The 16,911-nt window shown below is 39.4% G+C and overlaps 1 protein-coding gene and 1 pseudogene across 5 annotated transcripts in view; one reads left to right on the top strand and one right to left on the bottom strand.

The window, feature by feature from the left end:
- The window catches only part of TAF4B (TATA-box binding protein associated factor 4b), a 98,203-nt gene that overhangs the window by 64,791 nt on the left and 16,501 nt on the right, over nucleotides 1-16,911 (bottom strand). For all 5 annotated transcript variants that reach the window (XR_011472217.1, XR_011472215.1, XR_011472218.1 and 2 more), the window contains exons 8-11: nucleotides 16,273-16,381; nucleotides 15,271-15,376; nucleotides 9,984-10,153; nucleotides 4,964-5,094 (exon numbers count right to left, since the gene is read on the bottom strand). Coding sequence is in view for 1 of the 5 variants with exons in the window: in XM_070421252.1 (XP_070277353.1) it covers nucleotides 4,964-5,094; nucleotides 9,984-10,153; nucleotides 15,271-15,376; nucleotides 16,273-16,381 (516 nt within the window). In the remaining 4 variants the exon portion in view is untranslated. The remainder of the gene's footprint in view (nucleotides 1-4,963; nucleotides 5,095-9,983; nucleotides 10,154-15,270; nucleotides 15,377-16,272; nucleotides 16,382-16,911) is intronic.
- On the top strand, nucleotides 6,661-6,874 carry LOC139014691 (small nuclear ribonucleoprotein G pseudogene; annotated as a pseudogene).

Raw genomic sequence — 16,911 nt, forward strand, 5'->3', positions numbered from 1 at the left:
AGATGCTGAGAAAAAGGAACCCTCGTGCACTGCGGGTGGGAATGCAGACTGGTGCAGCCACTGTGGAGAACAGTATGGAGTTTCCTGAAATATTTCTTTTTAGATAAATAATGATTGCATTAGAGTAAATGAGTCTCCACCATGTGTTATCAAATTCTATTTTATGCTCTTTTCAAATAAAGATATGAAAAATGCTGTGCTGAAAAAAAAAATTCATGGAGTAAAATTTCCCACACTGTACAGATAAAAAAATATATCCTTTCAGGGATGAACTGAAATATAAAGACAGGGCCAATGCTCTGACACAAAGATTATTACAATCAAAGTCTTAAAATAAGTATAAGTTTTGAAAATGTTTTTATTGATTTCAGAGAGAGGGAAAGAGATAGAAACATAGATGAGAGAGAAACATTGATTGATAGGCTGCCTCCTGCACGCCCCCTACTGGGGATCGAGCTCACAACCCAGGCATGTGCCCTGACCGAGAATCGAACCGTGACCTCCTAGTGCAGTGATGGAGAACCTTTTGAGCTCGGCGTGTCAGCATTTTGAAAAACCCTAACTTAACTCTGGTGCCGTGTCACATATAGAAATTTTTTAATATTTGCAACTATAGTAAAACAAAGACTTATATTTTTGATATTTATTTTATATATTTAAATGCCATTTAACAAAGAAAAATCAACCAAAAAATGAGTTCGTGTGTCAGCTCTGACACGCGTGTCATAGGTTCGCCATCACTGTCCTAGTGCGTGGGACGATGCTCAACCACTGAACCATCCCCGCCAGGACAAAATAATCTTGCAGTAGATCCAAATATAATGAAATGATGACCATTTCTCTTTAAAGGATAATGTGGCTGCCTTTCCATGCGCACAAACTCAGACAGGGGCACTGACTGTATCAAGGAGCGAGTGTGGAGGAAGGTGAGAGGGGAAAATCCATCAGGACAGGCAGTAGACACAGAAAGCTAAGAAGGTATGAGCTTCACGCTAAGTTATTCAGGGAGGTTCCAGATGAGGCAGAAACGATTCATTTTGCAAAGGGTAACCAAATCCTTGGAACACATGCTACTGACATACAACAGAAGAATTCCATCTGAAGGCTGTACACAATAGAGCTCTGCAGACAACTCAGAATAGTCAGCTCTACCTGGAAAATTCTATTTCACACTAAACTGTACATGTTACATTTTGTATAGAAACTGCCCATCGTAAGCAGAAGTGCACTATGTACCTCTGAACCAACAGGGTGATGGAGGCAGGAATAGGGGAGAATCCAAGTTTGAAAAGTTATGATTCTAAATATATTCAGCCCTGGCTCAGAGGTTAAGAGTGTTGGCCAGCCCCCTGGAGAGTCACTGGGTTCTATTCAGTCAAGGGTAGGGTTGCAATTTCCATCCCAACCTCAGCTAGGCTCATGCAAGAGGCAACCAATGGATGTCTCTCTCACATGGATGTTTCTCTCTCCTCTTTCATACTCCCCCCTCCCTTCCACTCAAAAAATAAAAATAAAATAAAATCAATGGGAAAAATATCCTTACTTCTTGAGCGAGGATTTTTTTAAATATATCCACAGCCCTAACTGGTTTGGCTCAGTCCCAAGTTTGATTCCTGTCAAAGGCATGTACCCTGGTTGCAGGCACATCCTCAATAGGGGGTGTGCAGGAGGCAGCTGATCGATGTTTCTCTTTCATCAATGTCTCTCTCTATCCCTCTCCCTTACTCTCTGTAAAAAAAAAAAAAAAAAAAAAAATCAATAAAATATATTTATTAAAAAACACACACACACACACACCCTCTGGCTGGTGTGGCTCAATGGTTTGGAACACTGTCCCATAAACTGAAAGGTTGTGGGTTCTATTCCTAGTCAGGTTTCAGTCAGCGCATGTGCAGGAGGCAGCTGGTCAATGTTTCACTTTCTCATCAGTGTTCCTTTTCTCTCTCTCTCTCTCCCTTCCTCTCACTCTAAAATCAAACATATCCTCAGGTGAGGATGAAAAAGAAAATTAAAGTTATAAAATACACACACAGGGAATGAGAAGTACACAAACAATAGATCAATTAAACAAACAAAAAAGGCAGTAACAGAGGAAATGAGACAGAAAATAGTGAAATAGCAGTTCTTCCTTATCAGTAATTACTTTAAATGTAAATGGATTAAACTAGCCAATCAAAAGGTAGAGACTGGCAGAATGGATAAAAAAACATAATCCAACTAAATGCTGTCTATAAGAGATTCACTTTAGATGAAAGCACATAAACGGTTGAAAGTGAGAGATGAAAAAAGATATTCCATGTGAAAAACAACCAAAAGAAAACAGGGGTGGTTATATTAGTATCAGGCAAGATAGACTTTCAGTCAAAAATGGTTAAAAGAGATAAGCTACTACATATAGTGACAAAAGAGTCCATTCATCAAGAAAACATACACACCAGGGCCTTTGCCCTGAAGGGTCATAGGTTCGATTCCAATCAAGGGCACATACCTAGATTGCAGGTTTGACCCCAGATCCCAATCGGGGTGCATACAGGAGACAACCAATTGGTGTGTGTGGGGGTGTGTGTGTGTGTGTATGTGTGTGTCTTCTCTCTCCCCCTCTTTCCCTCCCCTTCCACTATCTCAAAAAAAAAAAAAAAATACAATGGAAAAAATATTTTCAGGTGAGGATTCAAAAAGAAGATATACAAATTAAAGTGGCCAAATATATGAAGCAAACATTGACAGAACTAAAAAGAGATATAGTTCAATAATAATACCTGAATTCTTCAATTGATCCCTTTGAATAATGGGTAGAATATCTAGACATAAGATCAATAAGGAAATGGAGAACGTAACACAATAAACTAACTAGATCTAGCAGACACACACAAACACTCCACCCAGCAACAGCAGAATCTATATTTTTCTCAAGGGCACATGGAACGTTCTCCAAGACAGACCATAAGCTAGGCCACAAAACAAGTCTCAATAAATTTAAAATGATTAAATCACACAAAGAATCTTCTCTGACCACAATAAAATGAAGCTGGAAATCAAGAATATGAAGGAAAATGGAAATTTCACAAAAATGTGGAAATTAAACAACAAACTCTAAAACACCTGTGAAAAATTGCCACTCTTAATCAACCAATGAATGAATCAAAGAAATCTCAAGGGAAATTAGAAAATAAAGAGGAATGAAAACAAAAACACAATGTATCAAAACTTATTTATGTAGTGAAAGCTGCTCTGAGCGAAATTTAGAGCAGTAAATGCCTACATTTAAAAAGGAAAATCTTATATATCAGTAATTTGCTTTTACTGCTTAAAGAACTAAAATAAAAATTAAAGTAGGATCATTACTGATCTTTTCTTTTTAAAATATATATATATTTTAAATATTTTATTGATTTTTTACAGAGAAGAAAGGAGAGGGATAGAGAGTTAGAAACATCAATCAGCTGCCTCCTGCACACCCCCAACCGGGGATGTGCCCGCAACCAAGGTACACGCCCTTGACGGGAACCGAACCCGGGACCCTCAAGGGCATGTACCTTGGTTGCGGGCACATCCCCAGTGGGGGGCGTGCAGGAGGCAGCTGATCGATGTTTCTCTCTCACTGATGTTTCTAACTCTCTATCCCTCTCCCTTCTTCTCTGTAAAAAAAATCAATAAAATATATATACATACATTTTTTATATTTTATTGATTTTATATCAATATTTTATATCAATAAAATATATATACATATTTTTTTATTTTATTGATTTTTTACAGAGAGGAAGGGAGAGGGATAGAGAGTTAGAAACATCGATGAGAGAGAAAAATCGATCAGCTGCTCCCTTCACGCCCCCCACTGGGGATGTGCCCGCAACCAAGGTACATGCCCTTGACTGGAATCGAACCTGGGACCTCTCAGTCCGCAGGCCTACGCTCTATTCATTGAGCTAAACCAGTTAGGGCAGATCATTACTGATCTTACAGAAATAAAAAGGATGATAAGAGAAAGCTATGAATAATTATATGCCCTAGAAGAAACAAAGTCTAGAAACATACCCAAGAAATACTGATCTTGGGTTTTTTAAAGCTTTTTCTTCTTCTCATCACATATTTTTAAGTCAGTCCAACAAATTCTGACAAGGATTCATACAAGTGAGGCCCTCAGCAACTATATAAATAGCCCTTCCGAGGTTCTAAATGAAGCAGAAAGGAGAGAAAATACGACGATCCCTCCAGGGATGTGCCAGTGGCCAATGCCGCCCTGGCGTCTTTGAACCGAAGGCGAGGACAGCACCACATGACCATTCTTGCAAACTCAAAACCACATGAGGCTACCCACACCCGTGTTGTATAAAACCAAGGTGTAAACATTCTTGACATTGGGGGAAAGCTTGATCTTTATCCTTTTTCTTTTCATCCCTCACCTCTCCCCAAGTACCGTCATTCAAATCAATCAAGGGCTTTCATCTTGACGGTGGCCAGTGATGTGGTTCACACCATTAGGGGCAGACAGGCTATGCTTGTCTTCAACTGTTTTCGATATAAAAGTAGTCAAGACGAGAATGAGTGGCACCAGTATTAGCACCGAGGCAATGATGTGAGTGACTGAGAGGAACAGGAGTGTGAGCAGAGCACAGACCCCTGAAGAGGGCAGAGCCGCACCGTGTTCTGTTCTAACACATCGCCTCCCCCATCACAAGCTGAGGAGGAGAAGCCTCGGCCAGAGCAGATGCGTATGTCAATTTACACTGGCACTGAAGCTTTGGATACCATTTTAAACTCCATTTTAAACGTTGTTTGTCACGTAAGCGAATTAAGGAAGGCAAATTAGGAATGTGATTTTAATTTTCTACCAACATAAAGTATGTCTCAATCATTTTCTTTAAAAATATACTTAGAATAGAAATCCATACCAAAAAAACTACTGTGAACATGACAAAGAAGCTAGAAGAACCTCGACTGCTCGCGCGATTCCCTTTACCTTGTAGGCTGTCATTCGGTGCCGAGCAATGGTTGTCAGCTTTTCCAGGAGGCCTCGCAGCCGCTCCTGTGTTGCTTGGGAGATCAAACTCACGGCCTCGGAGCTCAGTTCCGTGACGTCGTGCTTTCTACCTGTGCAAGCAGAGGAACCCAGGATGTGTTTTGGTGGAGGCTGATAATGGAAATAATTAGCACAGCAGGCATTCTGTTCCCCCTGGAAGTCAGACCCATTATGAATAAAGGTTTGGAGATTATGATTTTCCTGGTAAAGTCACAACTTCAAAGATCTTAGACATTATATTAATAAAACCTAGCCTGGAGCCTCAGAAAATATAGACATTGTTTCGTTAGCCTCTAGGATCATTCTCCTTGCAAGGTCATTTATAGGACAAAGTTAATAAGAACACAAATCAAGCCTAGCATTCAGGGAGAAAAATGGTAACTGCAGAAATCAGTGCTGTATTCTGTTAATTTTAGTAATGAAAAAAAATAGAATATTACACTTAGTCCTATTTGACAGTGCTAACAATTTCTGGCATTTCATTGAATTCAGATTGTGAATTTGTTAATGCCTTGTCTACAGACATACCTATACTCCTTTTGTCCATTACAATCTGCTGACATTCAAAATGGGTTCAAAGTCTCCTCATTCCACCCATCCATTTGAATCACTTCTCTTTCACTGTCTCTCCTTCCTACTCTGAAACCAGACTTTCACTCTTCCTCTTACTAACTAGAAAGAAACTCTTAGGAAAACATACCCAAAGGCAGAAGTTCATTTACAAGTCAACCTTATCACTATTTAAATAGTAGTTCTCCAGCTTGGTGAAACCACCTAGATCAACAGAGACCTAAATCTAAAGATATAAGTAATTAGGTAGTAGAGTTTAAATGAGCTTTTAATAGTGTTGCTGTGTTTGTTTTTTAATCCTCACCCAAGGATATTTTTTTCCTCATTGATTTTTAGAGAGAGTGGAAGGGAGGAGGAGAGACAGAGAGAGAGAGAGAGAGAGAGAGAGAGAGAGAGAGAGAGGGACATCGACTGATTGCCTCCCGCACACACCCCAAACTAGGCTGGGGATGGAGCTTGCAACAGAGGTAGGACTCGAACCCGAGGCCCTTCAGTCTTAGGGCAACACTCCAACCACTGAGCCAAACCAGCCAGGGCTGTTGTGTTTGTTTTTAACATATGCCTATACACAGAAATTTTAAAATATTAATTTGATTTTGCACTCTATCTGAAATAGTGTGAATCAGTATAGTAAAAACAAACTTTAATTAAAAGCCAACAAATCTTTTTTTTTTATATATATATATATTTTATTGATTTTTTTACAGAGAGGAAGGGAGAGAGATAAATAGTTAGAAACATCGATGGGAGAGAAACATCGATCAGCTGCCTCCTACACATCTCCCACGGGGGAGGTGCCCGCAACCCAGGTACATGCCCTTGACCGGAATCGAACCTGGGACCCCTCAGTCCGCAGGCCGACGCTCCATCCACTGAGCCAAACCGGTTTTGGCAAAAGCCAACAAATCTTAAATGCATTCTTTGACATTATTCCATAATCAGTGTTAAACTTTAATTCAAAATGTGGACTATAATAAACCAGATAGGAAGATTTAAAAAATTATCCAGCGGGAGCACCAAAGGCCACGAATTCCGTCTGGAGGCGTCTCTGAGCTCACTTGGGCACCATGGGCAAAGCTCACCCACCCGAGTTAAAGAAATTTATGGACAAGAAGTTATCATGGAAATTAAAGGGTGGCAGGCATGTCCAAGGAATATTGCGGGATTTGACCCCTGTATGAATCTGTGTAGAGAGGCAACTGGTGGGCAAAGAACAATATTGGAGTGGTGGTAATACGAGGAAATAGTGCCATCATGTTAGAAGCCTTGGAACGAGTATAAAGAATGGCTATAAAGGGAGCTATGGGGAGGGGAGGGGGGGAGGAACATCTGTAATAATCTGAATAATAAAGATTTAAAAAAAAAAAAAGAATGACTGTAGTCACCAGAGAAATCAACTGCTTCCACATGTTCCCTCTCCACAGCTCCTGCTTTACTACAATAGAGTCCTGTCCATTTTCACATTCAACTTTTGTTAAATAAACTTTTGTACTGATCAAAACAAAATTATCCAGCTTCTCCTAAGCCAAACCTTCAAAATGTACGTTACTACTTTCTAACAAACTGAATTCATCACCAACTTTAGATTCAAGAGGGGAAACCACACCACAAAGTCAAATCTACCAAAAGCATCAGCATAAACAGGGAGTGGGGACCTTCTGCAGAAGGGACGGGACTTCACACACTCCAGTGACTAAACTACAGCTACACACGGGGGACAGGGAATGACATGCCAGCTCAGGCTTAAACTAAGACGATGAACATTTTTAAACATTTAGTTTAGAAGGGGATCTTTGAAAATAATTTTACATGTATTTACAAAACAGTCATTCATCCTATGGAAAGATACACTTTTCAAATATTAGAAATAAACAGGGCTGGATTTGTAAACAATATCAGGATTTCATGAACAATCAAATGTTTAAATATCTTCACTAAACCTATTTTTAAAATGACAAAGTTAATACTATAAGAAAAATCCCCACTGTGAAATCAAACACTTTGTTCAAGTCCACATAACTGATGAGGAGATCTAGCTGGTGTCTGCAAGCTTGCTTGGTGGTTTACAGGTCTGTGCGAGTTAGTGTACGTAATTACCAAGCAGAGAAAACACTGGCACGCTTACTCTAACATATTTAAGTAGAAAAATCTTCTTCCAAAATTTTAGGGGTAAATTTATATTTTCTGTTACTAAGGAATGATCTTAGAGTTTTTAACCTGTTCAGTAAAAAGGGAATTTTACTAGAAATGAAAAACATTCCCAAAAATAACATAACTCCATTCACTCTATGGTCATTTTTTTTCAAGCTTAGGAAAATTCAGAAGTAAGAAGTTTTGCAATTTCTCATCCTGTTAAATGACAGGTTTGTGTTTCATCAAGAACTGAAAATACCAATAGTTGTCCCCAGAATTTTCCTTGAAAACAGAGGCTGCAAACTGAATGTGGTCTCTATTCAGTTTGTGTCCGCAATATGATGGGAATACAATTGTGCCTATTGCTTACACACTGTGTAAGCTGCTTGTGTAATAACAGCAGAGGGGAGCAGCTGGGACACAGACCACACGGCTCACAAAGTGGCAAATATTTATTATCTGGCCCTTGCAGAAAACAATCGCCCATCCCTGTCCGAAAAGATTAAAAAATGCTCTTCCAGTGCTAAAAATTTTCCTACCATATAATCAATGTTCAAATCAAGCTAGAAATAAAATATGTAAGAGGGGCAAGGAACTGACAAAATTACCTACTTACATGCTACCAAAGCTTCAGATAATTATATGGCTACAAATACCAGGAGTTCAAGTACCAGGAAATTTCCCAAGCTGTCACAGAAAAATATAGTGCTTGGGCTTGTTCCAAAATTAAAGAGCTGGCTCCTGTGCAGTACAGAATGCATATGGAAAGAAGGAAACTTGGAGAGAGAGAGGGAGAGAAGTCAAACAACACACAAGCAAACAGAAAACAAACAGGCAACTCTTCCGAACTCCTATCCTCCGGACTACTTGCACATGCTGGCTTTGCATGATGAAAGAAAGAGGATATGTACCCAACTTAAATCAGAGATAATAAAGTAGTAATAGCATAGTAGGAGCTCAAACATTTCTTTATTGAGTATTTTATAAAGTAAAATATGTGAGAGTGATGCACTTTGTAGTCCTTAAATATACCGGGGGGATATAAAAAATCAGAAACCTTCCTATTTCTGTTCGACCTTCAATATAAAATGGGAAGATCCCTGCTCAAGGGCACTCAAAGGCACTGGTACTGGCCCCAGATTCGACGCGGGTGAAGGAGACCTGCGCTCCAGCAAGCCCCGGGGTCAGCACGCAAGGAACAGGTACGTCACTTGCACAATACCTCGCCAGTCTGTCTCTTTTCCCAGTTAATCTGAGGAGACTGCAGTCTTTCACATGAACGCAAGTTTGTTATTAAACAACAGAAAAGCCTTTCACTCCAGAAAAAAAGCTATGTTCTCTTTAATTTCCTTTCACGTAATGTAGCCACCTAAAAACCTACTGGACCTAGAAAGAACCCTAATATTCTAAATTAGTTCTTTTAAAGCAAGGGAGGGTTTGCATTTCAGGGCTGAAGATAAGAAAAAAGGGAATCACTCTCAATAGCTATTTCTTTCATAAACACAAACTTGTAACCTAAGTGTACATGTGTACGCATATAGGCCTAAAGGCCAATCAAGGAAGAAGCAGGACAGAAAAAGTATATTATATGCACACTAGAGGCCCAGTGCACGGATTCGTGCGCGGTGGGGTCCTTCGGCCTGGCCTGTGCCTTCTCGCAACCCCGGACCCTTCAGGGGATGTCACAGAGAAGGTTTTGGCACGATCCCTGCAGGGCACCGGGGGACCGCACCATGCACCGGGCCTCTAGCATGCATAGATCTTTGGTTAATCTCTTCCCGCCCTCCCCCATTCCCTCTGAGATTCATCAGTCCCTTTCATGTTTCCATGCCTGCGGTTTCCACTCCTGCGTTGAACGTCTGCCCCCTGGTGGTCAGTGTGTGTCATAGTTACCAGATGGTTGGCCAGTCGCTTAGGTTTCTATATCTATAAAAGCGTAATATGCAAATCGACTGAAGAGCCGAACAGCGGAATGGCTGTTCACACAACCTTCCGGATGAAGCCGGGGCTGTGGGGGCCTACTCTTGCACAAATTTCATGCATCGGGCCTCTAGTATACAGATATTTATATAAAAATATTAAGAAATAAGAATAAAATATTAGCTTCTATTTTTAAAATAAAATACTTCTTTCTATAGCACTCATGAAATCTATGTAAGCCTCAGAGTTCCAGGAAGACCAACCAAGGCCATTTCCTGGTATCACTGTCCCTGGAATGAGCAGTCCTATCGGGTCAACATCGTAAGTGGGCACTTACCAATGTCTAAAATTCTCCTCTGTAGAGCGCCAACGAAGAGAAATGGCTCATCTTCGCACGACTGAATGAGCGTGCCAACCAGTTCAGAGTTTGTTGCTAAGATGCGGGCACTTTCCTCATTGAGGTTGACCCCAGCCATGAAAGTCACATCGTTGATGTCATCTTCATCCCTAATAGGAAAGAGGAAGATCCAGCTTTGAGGTAGAGGCAGTGGTGATGTTTATATGTATGAATGATCTAAGAGACCTCAAAAGACACTTTACTCAATTCCCCCGAGCAAGAGAACTGAAGAATGGTGTCCTTCCCCGTAAGCCTTTCAAATTAATTGGTAACTCTACCCATTGTGTACATATACCATCAGAAAAATAAACCAGAAGCAACTTTGTCTTCTAGCGCCCATCTCCCCTGCTCTTGGTTTAGTAAAGGAGATGCATCAAGAGGAATTGGAATTTACACCACCTTATCCACAAATCCCCTACACAAGGAAAGACAGACTTGTTTTCACCCAAGATGATTAAAAGCCCCCACGTTCCCCAGTGCACTCCCCTGTCCACTGCGGGGCAGCAGAAGTAACTCAGTTCTCAAGTCTGTACCTACATCAGACCCTGGAGAAGAGGCTTTCTTGACTAGCTATTCTGAAACCAAATGGTTAAAACACACTATTAATCATACAGCAGCAAAACAATGAATTACATTTGAAGCAAAGTAGAACGTATGGTTAGTCTACACTAGAGAATCTGATTCCTGCAATATGAAAAAATGGACATTAAAGTTGGAGTAATACTATCTATGCAAATAACATGTAACCATCCTATATTATTTTCTCAAAGTGGCTTTTAAAGAAAAGTTTCAAAAATCACATTAAACTCCTAGCTGTTCAAAGACCTCCACTAACAGAATATACATGCATTATTCATCCATAAGCATTTTATTACTTTTCTCTAAAATATAAAGACTCTAAAAATACTTAACCATAAAGCATTATCACATTATCCAAAAAGCAACAACAATTCCTAATTATCATCAAATAGCCAGTCAGTTTAAACAGGCCTAACTATACAAACATGCAGAGGAAGTATAACGTTTGTCGCTTCGAATTCTGAAGTAGTGAGTGAAACATGAATCTCTGGCACCCTCAGGTGTTTAAGAAGGATAGTGCTACCGCTACTCATTAGGGTATACTGAGCAGAATAGAAAATAGGATTTTGAAAAAGTAGGCAGATATCACTGTTATTACACCTCATCCAGTTAAGTCAAGACAAGAGTTAATGCCACAAGAATACTTCCTTCTTACTAACAAGAGTCAACATTTCAACAATAGCCGGAACCGGCTTGGCTCAGTGGATAGAGCGTCGGCCTGCGGACTGAAGGGTCCCAGGTTCGATTCCGGTCAAGGGCATGTACCTGGGTTGCGGGCACATCCCCAGTGGGAGATGTGCAGGAGGCAGCTGGTCGATGTTTCTCTCCCATCGATGTTTCTGACTATCTATCTCTCTCCCTTCCTCTCTGTGAAAAATCAATAAAATATATTTTTAAAAAAAAAAAACAAAAACATTTCAACAATAACTGAAGTGATATTGATGTTACATATCCAAGGAAGCAAACTTAAATAAAAAGGCATCACTCTAAGCCAGTGATGGCGACTTTTGAGCTCGTCGTGTCAGCATTTTGAAAAACCCTAACTTAACTCTGGTGCCATGTCACATATAGAAATTTTTTGATATTTGCAACCATAGTAAAACAAAGACTTACATTTTTTGTATTTATTTTATATATTTAAATGCCATTTAACAAAGAAAAATCAACCAAAAAAATGAGTTCAGGTGTCACCTCTGACACGCGTGTCATAGGTTCGCCATCACTGCTCTAAACTGTGTATACAACCACATGACTCAAATTACTGGAAAGCATTATATAATGGAAAACTGTAGCTCAGTGCAAAAAGCAAAGATATCAGCGTTAAAACTGTACTACGAAGGCCCAGGCCACATGAAGACGGGAGACAGAGTCCAGGGCCTATCACATCTGACATGTGTGCGGGACACAACTAGTGTGCTGAAGAACAGAGCGAATGCAAACTAGGAGCCCTGGGCCCTGAAACTATGAGCCATTACACACACAACGGTCTCCCTACCTCCCCCGTATTCGACTGAGAGACTATCTTCTGTCCTGCTTATGCCACTGCTTTTTAGTTTTTCTGTTATCTACAACCTCACTGGAGTCTAACAATTATATTAAGAATTCATAAAATAGTCAATTCTCCCCCAAATTAATCTAATCTCATCATCTCAATACAAAATTTTCATAGAACTGTCATGTTTCTAAAATTCATGTGCAATAGAAAAATAACAAGGAAAATCAAGGTATCTTTGATTTAAAAAGGGATAAAGCGAAAAAACATGCTCTATCAGATATAAAAACAAATACTGAAGTGGTAATAATTGAAAATGCAAAAATATTAACATAGACATAAAACAAAAACATAGAACTAAAATGAAATTCTATAGTTTACATTTCAGAACATAAGCTGCAAAATGGCAAATGACTGAGTCAGTTACAAAGAATTTGTAGCAGGAGACATTTACAAAGATAAAAATCAAGAATTACTTAAGATAAAAGGGTATGTGTGCATATGTGAGGTGTGTGTGTGTGTGTACAGATATCTTGAAAAAGATATAGGATCACATCACTATGAGCTGAGGATAGGGATGGATTTCTTAGAATAGATCAAATTCAAAAGCCATAGAGGAATCCAATATTGTGACAAAACCTTCGTATAACAAAAGACACGAAAAACAGTGACAAGTTAAGCCAAAGAGTAAATATTTACAACATGTACAACAAATAATTACACACTCACAAAAGTATATGAATCTAAAAAAACAGTAAGAACTCAGCAAAAGTAATAAGCTAGAAATTTCCCAATGAAAATACAAATGGTGACACTTTTGCCTCAGGCAGTAAGTGACTAGATTTACGAAGGAGAAATTACACATTACAACTAGACCAGCATAAGACATTCTCATTCCAGTGTTGCGTGCACAGACATTGTCGAAAAGGTGTCAGTAAAAATAAGCAATGAGCACGCTATAAAGGCAGAACTGCCTCCGAGCGCATGCCTGAGGCAGCCCCAGCTCCTGGGCCTGTTACAGTGGAGAAACTGTCTAAGTCAGGTTCCCTAGAAAAAGGCTCACGTGGTCCCAATCAACAGTCACCCCCCGTTTGCTGCAAGAAACAGCCATCAGTCCTCCCTGCAGTAAAGCAAACTGGACTTGGGCCCTCAGGGTTCATCCAATTTACTAGCCAATAAGGTTTCAGATTCAACAATTCCATTTTTCACTTCTCAAGGTCTTATTTGGTTCTTTTTCAAATGCTTGTATTCATTTCTTAATAGGTAATTATTACTTGCTCATTTTTGTGATTCCACATTTTATTTTTAACCATTTCATAATAGTTTTTAATACTGAATACTTGATCATCCAATGTTTGAAATCACTGGAGTTCCAAAGGTGTTGCTCTTTCCCTGTAGTTTAAAGCAGGGTAACGCCCTAGCTGGTTTAGCTCAATGGATAGAGCGTCGGCCTGCGGAACGAAAGGTCCCAGGTTTGATTCTGGCCAAGGGCACATGCCCGGGTTGCAGACTGGATTCCCCAGCAGGGGACGTGCAGGAGGCAGCCAATCAATGATTCCCTCTTATCACTGATGTTTCTCTCTCCCTCTCCCTTCCTCTCTGACATCAATAAAGAAATATATATATATTTTTTAAAAAGCAGGGTAACTTTTCTATACATGTTTTATCTGTGAAAGCGAACACATACATGGATAGCAGAAAACAACAGAAAGACATTTTTAAACTGCTGAAGAGAGAGAGAAAAAAGGTAACCCAAAATTCTAATCTTACTCCTGATCACATCATCTACATCAGTGGTTCTCAACCTTGGCTGCACATTAGAATCACCTGGGAATCTTTTTAAAATCCTGATTTCTGGGCCTCATCCTCCAGAAATTCTGTTTCTTTGTTATGGGGTGAGGCCACAACATTAGTAACAAAGAAACAGAATTTCCGGAGGATGGGGCCCAGAAATCAGGATTTTAAAAAGATTCCCAGGTGATTCTAATGTGCAGCCAAGGTTGAGAACCGCTGCTCTACATAAATAACCTAAAATAATCTGACTTGGAGAGCGACTGGCCTCTCATTATTGCTGGTGGGAATATAAATGGGACGGTCCCTGTGGTAAACAGTTTGATAGTTTAAGTACAGGTGCTCCTGGACTTAAGCCCCAGGAATTTGAATATATTTTAAGTCGTAAATGCATTTAAAACAGCGAACCTATTGACCCTACCAGCTTGGCCTCAGCACCTTACACGCTTGGAACACTTACAGTAGCCTGCAGCTGGGCGAAACCACCTCGCTGCTGCTGCCCCGCACCCTACGAGAGTCGTAAAGCCCTCTGCTAGCCCAGGAAATAGTAGCAATTCAAGATTCGAAGTACTGTTTCTAGTGAATGCATATAGTTTTCAAGCCACTATAAAGTCAAAAAATCATTAAGTTGAATTGTAGTAAATCCAGAAATCCAGGACCTTCTGTAGTTAAATACACACGTATGTAATGACCCAGCCATCATACTCCCACATATTTACTTGAGAGAAATGAGAAACTATGTTCATACAAAAACCTGTACGTAAATATTAATAGTGGCTTCATATATAATTGTTAAAAACTGAAAACAACCCAGTGTTCATCAACAAGAAAAAGGATTTATTCATACAACAAATACTTCTTCCCCAATGCAAAGAACAATTTTCTAATATTCATAATGATGTAGGATATGAACTTCAAAAACATACTGCATAAAAAAATTCAGAAGCAAAAGAGCAGGTAATGTAATTTTTCATTTATGTGAAGTTTAAGAATAGACAAAAATGACCCATGGTGATAGATATAAAAATAGTGGCTGTAGGAGGCAGGGATTGGGATATTGATTTTAATGGAGCATAAAAGCAATGGATATGTTCTGCATCTTAATCTGGATTATGATTACCCCAGTATATATGATTGTCAAAATTCATTAAGATGTACACTTAAAATCCGTGCCAGCGTCACATGCACAGACATTGTTGAAAAGGTGTCAGCACTTTTTGTTTATAAATTATACTCAAAGTTCTGTTCGGTTTTTTAAATGCATAAATATATTTATTATTAAGAGTACTATCTGTCATCCCTTTTCTTTTTTTGAAATGTCACTTCCTTAATCCAAATCAAGTTTTAACTATTTATTTTCTTTACCTCAAGGACGTCGCTCCATTCTCCTTTATTTTATCTTTCCGAATAGAAGATACTTGAAGAGGCAGAATTTTATTTCCTGGCAGGGTAGTTTGCTTTAGAATGGAAGCTACAAAAACAAACAAAGAAAAAAAGTATGCTTTTAAACAGGCAATCACGCCACATGATGAAAAATTCAGGACAGCTTTTAATAACAAAGAATAATCAAAGAAAACCTCAAACTGCCCTAAAACTATGTTTAAATTCAAACATGGCAATGAATTTATTGCCTGCACACGAAATCATTCACTAAAATCAAGACCTCCAGCCTTCAAATTATCTACAGAATTACCAGCACTGTAAAAATAGTATGCAGAAAAAGTGACAGAAACATGTTAATGATATATCATTTCTATGGTAGATTTTAAAAAACAATAAAAACCTCTAAATTTTATGCGCAAGACTAATTGACAAAGAAAAAAGCACATTTAAAAAAAAAAAAAGGCTACAGAAAATTTTCTAAGTCAAAAAAGTACTGCCCTAATCAGTTTGGCTCAGTGGATAGAGCGTCGGCCTGCGGACTGAAGGGTCCTGGGTTCAATTCCGGTCAAGGGCATGTACCTCGGTTGTGGGCACATCCCCAAGAGGGGGTGTGCAAGAGGCAGCTGATTGATGTTTCTCTCTCATCGATGTTTCTAACTCTCTATCCCTCTCCCTTCCTCTCTGTAAAAAATCAATAAAACATATATTTTTTAAAAAGTACTTATTTACTACTGGACTGATGTATCTGATTACAAATACTGTGAATAGTTGCTTCTTTTACTCTAAAACAACATATCCCCTTAGAAAGTGGCTCTGTAGGTACAAAGATGTACCACAGTTACCTTTCAGTCTTCTCTCTCAGGTCCCAACATAAAAGACCACATCTGTCGTCTCTTAATAAATAGAACATTAAAAGAGAGTACAAAACCCCATGCCGTTTCAAACCCAGTGTGATGGGTCAGAGTCTGGCTGGAGGTGGCTGACCGGAAGTTGCTGCAGTGCTCACGGGCATCTTCTTCTGAAGGGTCAGTGCTGAGGAAGGGGGGACTGTGCCCACTTGTCTGGAAATGCACCCTGAAGGCTGCTGGACTACCTGAAACAATGAGAACCGTCGTTATAGTCATTCAAGCAAACCTGCTTCAGTTATAACAAGAGAACAGCCAACTGTGCTCACCCAGCGGTAAATATACCTGGTCGTAGCATAACAAGAATGCCTACTTAAATCTAAATCTGTACGTGGCAAAATTATCTTGTTCAAAACTGAAAAACATGATGATCTCACACATTATATTGCTTCTTAGAGTGGAGCTCAAATTTACATTACATATTGCCCAATTTAAACCTCCATATGTGCCATATTTTCATTTTTTAACTTTTATCATGGAAAATTTCAAATATATACAAAGGCAGAAGAAACAGTAAGATGAAACCACCTATGCCCGTGGTCAGCAAACTGCGGCTCGCAAGCCACATGCAGCTCTTTGACCCCTTGAGTGTGGTTCTTCCACAAAATACCACGTGCAGGCGCACGTACAGTGCGATTGAAACTTCGTGGCCCATGAACAGAAGTTGGTTTTCCGCCTGGGCGAGTCTATTTTGAAGAAGTACTGTTGATATTTGGCT

The sequence above is a fragment of the Myotis yumanensis genome, unplaced genomic scaffold (genome assembly GCF_028538775.1).
Source record: "Myotis yumanensis isolate MYYU_CA2020_CCGP unplaced genomic scaffold, mMyoYum1.0.hap1 SCAF_7, whole genome shotgun sequence".
In the NCBI taxonomy this organism is placed as follows: domain Eukaryota; kingdom Metazoa; phylum Chordata; class Mammalia; order Chiroptera; family Vespertilionidae; genus Myotis; species Myotis yumanensis.